This window comes from Zalophus californianus, chromosome 8 (genome assembly GCF_009762305.2).
Source record: "Zalophus californianus isolate mZalCal1 chromosome 8, mZalCal1.pri.v2, whole genome shotgun sequence".
NCBI classification, from domain to species: Eukaryota; Metazoa; Chordata; class Mammalia; order Carnivora; family Otariidae; genus Zalophus; species Zalophus californianus.
This window is the reverse complement of record NC_045602.1, coordinates 125,036,118-125,042,117: the sequence shown is the minus strand read 5'-3', so window position 1 is coordinate 125,042,117 and position 6,000 is coordinate 125,036,118. Positions and strand designations below refer to the sequence as shown.

The window sequence follows — 6,000 nt, the reverse complement described above, 5'->3', positions numbered from 1 at the left end:
CTCATTACATCAAGTGCCTTCCTTAATGCCCATCACCCAAATACCCCATCTTGCCACCCACTTCTCCTCCAGCAAACCTCAGTTTATTTCCTAGAGTTAGGAGTCTCTTATGGTTTGTCTCCCTTTCTGTTTTCATCTTATTTTATTTTTCCTTCCCTTCCCCTATGTTCATCTGTTTTGTTTCTTAAACTCCACATATGAGTGAGATCATCTGATATTTGTCTTTGACTGACTTATTTCACTTAGCATAATACCCTCTAGTTCCAGCCATGGTTGCAAAAGGCAAGATTTCATTCTTTTTGATGGCTGAGTAATATTCCATTATATATATATATGTGTGTATATATATATATATATAAATATACATATAGAAATAGATAAAGATGTGGTACACATACCACATCTTCTTTATGCATTCATCTGTTGATGGACATCTGGGCTCTTTCCATAGTTTGGCTATTGTGGACATTGCTGCTATAAACATTGGGGTGCATGTGCCCCTTCGAATCACTATATATCCTTTGAATAAAATACCTAGTAGTACAATCGCTGGGTCATAGGGTAATTCTATTTTTAATCTTTTGAGGAACCTCCATACTGTCCTCCACAGTGCCTGCACCAGCTTGCACTCCCCCTACAACAGTATAAAAGTGTTCCCCTTTCTCCGCATCCTCACCAACATCTGTTGTTGCCTGACTTGTTAATTTTAGCCAGTTGGTGTGAGGTGGTATCTCACTGTGGTTTTGATTTGTGTTTCCCTGATGCCTAGTGGTGTTGAGCACTTTTTCATGTGTTTGTAGGCCATTTATATGTCTTCTTTGGAGAAATGTCTGTTCATGTCTTCTGCCCATTTCTTGACTGGATTTTTTTGTTTTTTGGGTGCTAAGTTTGAAAAGTTCTTATTTATTTATTTATTTATTTGACAGAGAGAGAGAGATAGTGAGAGCAGGAACACAAGCGGGGGAGTGGGGGAGGGAGGAGCGGGCCTCCCGCGGAGCAGGGAGCCCGATGCGGGGCTCCATCCCAGGACCCTGGGACCATGACCCGAGCCTAAGACAGATGCTTAATGACTGAGCCACCCAGGCGCCCCTGATAAGTTCTTTATAGAGTTTTGGATACTAGCCATTTACTGAGATGGCCTCCTTACCAGCCTGTGACATCTTCCAGGCCAGCCTCTTCCATTTCTTCCCTGGCAGTTACTGTAGGCCTCACAGTCTTGCCTGAGACAGGAAAGAGCTGCTATCTCTCTGGTATCAGCATTGCTGGTCTCACCTACCTTCCTGTGTGTGCAATCACAGCTGGGAGGGGCCAAGGAAATTCTGTTGGGGCCACACCCACTAGCAAAAGTATAAATAATGAGATTCGACGTTGCCCTTCAGAGCTACACCTCCTCTCATCATGCAGTCCAGCAGCCTCTTCCCTCTGGTGCTTCTTGTCCTGGGAACCCTGACACCTTGGACTGCAGAAGGTGTTGGAAATGGTCAGTTGAAGCCACCCCGGCACAATCTTGGCTGCAGGGCAGAGGTGGGGGCTCCTGGTGGAGTGAGGGTGTCTCCTTCTAGAGGCTCTGATCTCTCAGCTTAGTTTCAAGAGACCTCCCTCAGGGTGGGTTCATGTCCATCTGGGTTTCAAGGTCTCTGTGTGGGCTTCTGAGCATTGGGATGTGCTCTTTTACCAGAATCTAGTCAGCTCAGGCCCCACTCCCTCTGGTTTTAACTCTCTCTCTCTCCACCCTATCTGTGAATCTGCAGTCATCTGTCACTGGCTCTCTCCTGTTCCCCATCTCTCTGTTTCTATCCTTCAGTCTCTGTGTCTCTGCCTCTGGCTCTAGCTCTCAACCTGTCCTGTTGGCTCTATTTACCTTTGTTTGTCTCTCTCCATCTCCCTTACCCCCAGACTGCCTCTCTGCCTTTGTGGAGCCTTGTTTTCCCTGGGGTAGGAAACCTTAGCTGGGAGCCCTAAGCCCTTTTCCAGGATCTGCCCATGTGTGTGGCTTACTCAAGCCTGTCACTCCTGGTGGAGGTCAGATAAGCATTTCCTTCTGCACTTTGTGGACAGTCATCTGGGTGAGGGTCTCTGCTGGAGAGTGGTGCTTTGTCCAGGAGTCAGGATGGTTACTTAGCACCCAGCTCCTTCCTTAACTCTTGACATTCTCTTCAACAGCGTTGAAATCTGGAGCCTGCCCTTCTATACGATCTTCTCGGTGCTTTTTTGGCTATGAGCCACCTGAGTGCCAGAGTGACTGGCAGTGTCCAGAGAAGCAGATCTGTTGCTCTGATATTTGCGGCTTCAGATGCCTGGATCCTGTTAATATCTTCAACCCAAGTGAGGAGGTGGAAGGGCTGATGGGGAGGGAGTGAGCCTGAGAATGCAGCACCTAGGGGGACAGCCCTGGGTGCTGGCCCTGCCAGGTCTCCTCTGTTCCAGGAATTGTTGAGTCAAATTTGTCAGCTGGCCAGGGTCACACTGCTCCAGACAGGAGTTTACTCAGCCAGTCTGTCAGGAGGTCAGGTTTTTTGGGCAGTGGTCACCTGGCCATTCAGGTAAAAGCAGGCACATGGCAGCCAGCCAGCCAGTCAGTACTGGACAACTGGTCACCTGCGTGGACAGGGAGATATGAGAGGAGACCCAGATCCTGCCCTGAGGGGATACAGAGGCCCTGGGAAGGAAGAGGTGGTCATGGGGATGGAGAAGAGATGATTTTCCCTGCGAGGGCTGGGCTGGGGCTGGGTCCAGGAAGCAAGGGTGGTGCAGAAGGCACAAAGCCTCTGACCTGTGACTCTACTTTCACCAGTTGAAGTGAAGCCTGGCAGGTGTCCTGTGGTCACTGGCCGGTGTCTGATGCTCAACCCCCCCAACCACTGTGAGACCGACAGGCAGTGTGTGAGTGACTTCAAGTGCTGTAGGGGCGTGTGCGGGAAAGTCTGCGTGGCCCCTGTATAAGGTAAGGAGGGGCCTGGGCCCACCCATCTCCCTCCCACCAGTCCTCTGTCGCAAGCCCCTGGCAGCCATGGCATACGAGCAGGGGGACTCCTGATCCCTCCCCCAAAACAGCTTCTGCCAAGCCCCCTTGTCCTTCAAGGGCACGGCTCCCCAGGCCCCAGGGCCAGGATTTCTGTAGGATCACTCATGGCTTTGATTCTCTTCCAACCCCTCTGGGTGAGGACCCGGGGCATATGGCTCTCTGAGTCTGTTTCCTTATCTTTAAAATGGGCATAATGAAATTGGAAGTGCTTTGTAAAACACTGTGTGTGCTAAGTATTTCTTATTAAGATCATCTCCAGCATGTTATCTAGGGTCAAAGCCCAAAGGATCAATGGATTTTGAGGATAATCTAGCTCAATGCTCTGAGTTTAGAGTTCTACAGTAAAATCGAGACTTGAATTCAGTCTCCTGATGCCAAGACTTTTTCAACAACGCTACCACCTTGCTATTTTCTCTGTCTTGGGGGTTTCTTGGGGTAAGAATGGGGAGATAATTTGGCTGGTTCCTGTATTGAAGCCCTGATCTGATTTTCTCTCATAGTCTGATTCCTGCCATTTGGAAGAGGCTCTTGATTCCTTCTCTGTGGTCTGGGAATTCTGCTTTCTGCTGCCGGACTTGGAGCAATGGGGCGGCACTCTATGGTCAAGACTTGGTTCTACCACCAATATCTCCATTGAGGAAAAGCTTGACACACAGTAGCCTTTCAGGAAATGCCTGTTGATTGGTGAATAAATAAATGAGCAAATTTCTTTCTGTCCATTTGCTTCCGTGGTTTGCTGGTGCTGTGAATTGGGTGGGAGGTGATGAGGCAGTATGTGGTTATGAGGCCTCCCTCGTATAGATACAGAGTGGAAGGAAGAGGATTCAGGGCCATGATGAATCTACATCATGAGTCTGAACATACCAGCTCTGCAATTTTGGACAAATGACTTTATCTCATACATCTTAATTTCTTGACCTGCAAAGTGGCACCACGTTTGGAGCATTGGGGTATACAATGTGTATGAAATGAATAGCAAGTTGCTAAGCCACAGCAGGCTTGAAAAATGGTGGATACTTGCCTTCTGTGGTGATTTTGAGCTTCTTACATTTCTTCTCTCTCCCAAGACACTATTTGTTCTATCTTAAAATAAATGTTGAGCAGAACCACATGCACTGATTATCGGTCCTGAAAGAGGACTCCAAACATGTCTGCCCATGGCATGTGAGTCTCTAAGGAAAGCACAGTGTGGTGAACACTGGGTAAAACAATGCTTTACTTACATAGAAAAGGAACAGCAAGATCAGCTTCCACCTTGGGCCTCCATTTCCCATGGCCCGCAAATCTCTCCCAGGAGCTGATGCAACGCCATTTACCCCCACACAGCCCTCTCAAGCCCCGGTAGGAGGCCCCATTCCCTCCTCATGGAGGACAGACACTGCAGTGGGGTTGGTCAGATGCCATATGGCACACACACCTACACAGAACAGAGGGGCATACAGGGAAGCTTGAAACGGGGGAAGGTACTCCCTCACACAGCCACAAACCTGGCACAGGCCTGTGAGCTCTTTATCTCTTGGTAAGTGAATATTCCAGGTCCAAGGCCGTTCTTATGCGGCTGAGTGGGGGATGCATGCACGAGACTGCCTCTCCCCACAGTGAGAGGGATTGTCAGGGTGGGTCGCGTTATGACCTGCTGCTGGCCAGTCACCCCATGAGGATGATGTTGTTCTTGAGTCCATGGAGCAAAAAGAGGAACAAGAGCTAGACTCCCAGAGCTCAGAGCAAGCAGGGAACTGGGCTCCCCATTTCTCTGTGTTCTTCAGATTCCAAAGAAAGCAGAGAACTTGAGTGGAGAGTGACACAGAAAAAGGACAAAACACAACTGTAATTCAATCCTTTCCTCGAAAATCTCACTGATCTAAAAAAAACACGCCACGTACTACATTCAACCCATGTTCCAGGAGCAGCAACAGGATGTATTAAATTAACTGTTTGAGGGAAGGGGGAAAAGAGGGAGCGCCATTTTATTTATTTTGTGAGTGGGGTAGCCGCCCTCTGAGCTGCCTCCCGGTGGTCCTCACCTCTTGGGATTCCCGCCCTTGTGTGGTCCCTCCGACGGTTTTGTGCGGTGAGTCTGTGTGACCAATAAACTATCCCAGAGTGAGAGGTAACTATGTCCTGATGAGACAAGATGAGTAAAGGATGGCACCTTCCGTCTGGGGAGCACGTGCCCTCTCTCAGATCACCTGCTCTGGCAGAACTCAGCTGCCATGTCGGGAGGACACTCAGCCATCTGTGGAGTGGGCCATGGGGTGAAGAGACAATGCGTCACGCCAACAGCCTGTGAGGAACTGCGCCCCACCAACAAACACGAGCGGGAAATTAGAGGCAGAGTTTCAGCCCCAGTCTAGTCTTGAAAGGACTGCAGTCCCAGCACACAGCTTGACTTTAACTTTGTGACAGACGGTGACCCAGAACCATCCTGTGAAGCTACTCCTGGCTTCCTGATCCTCGAACTGGGAGATGGTATTTATGATTTTAAGGTGCTAAGTTTGGGGGCAATTTGTTATGCAGCAATAGACACCTATTACAACGAGGTCAGCAAAAATCTGCTACTGCAACCAAATATGGACAGTACAAGAAAAGATCATTGAAAGGCAGTCACTGTCTCTGAACAAAGATGGGAACATCCTAAATGAAATGTTAAAATTTGAATTCATGAAGCTTTAAAAAGCTTTCATAGAAGTTCAACATGATTTTTTTTTAAGATTTTATTTATTTATTTGAAAGAAAGAGAGAGAGAGATTGAGAGAGAGAGAGAAAATGAGCAGGGGAGGGGCAAAGGGAGAGGGAGAAGCAGGCTCCCTGCTGAGCAGGGACCCCCCCCCCCCAATGTGGGGCTGGATCCCAGGACCCTGGGATCATGACCTGAGCTGAAAGCAGATGCTTAACCAACTGAGCCACCCAGGTGCCCCCAACACTAATTCTTTATTAAAATTAAGAATAGAAATGAAAGGGTAGAAATTTATTTT

The 6,000-nt window shown here is 48.5% G+C and overlaps 1 protein-coding gene across 1 annotated transcript; it reads left to right on the top strand.

Moving 5' to 3' along the window:
- Positions 1 to 1,383: 1,383 nt before the first annotated feature.
- LOC113938043 (antileukoproteinase-like) lies at positions 1,384 to 3,738 on the top strand. The gene is made up of 4 exons (XM_027623121.1): positions 1,384 to 1,480; positions 2,164 to 2,325; positions 2,795 to 2,944; positions 3,526 to 3,738. Exons 1-3 carry the CDS (start codon positions 1,399 to 1,401, stop codon positions 2,941 to 2,943), a joined length of 393 nt encoding a protein of 130 aa, XP_027478922.1. The 5' UTR covers positions 1,384 to 1,398; the 3' UTR covers position 2,944; positions 3,526 to 3,738.
- Positions 3,739 to 6,000: the final 2,262 nt, after the last annotated feature.

What these genes read in the sequence shown, in the direction of transcription:
- LOC113938043 (XM_027623121.1), top strand. Translation starts at nt 1,399, where the DNA reads ATGCAGTCCAGCAGCCTCTTCCCTCTGGTGCTTCTTGTCCTGGGAACC. An exon ending in TGCAGAAGGTGTTGGAAATG is followed by an intron (nt 1,481 to 2,163) that starts GTCAGTTGAAGC and finishes TCTCTTCAACAG; the next exon opens with CGTTGAAATCTGGAGCCTGC. An exon ending in TGTTAATATCTTCAACCCAA is followed by an intron (nt 2,326 to 2,794) that starts GTGAGGAGGTGG and finishes TACTTTCACCAG; the next exon opens with TTGAAGTGAAGCCTGGCAGG.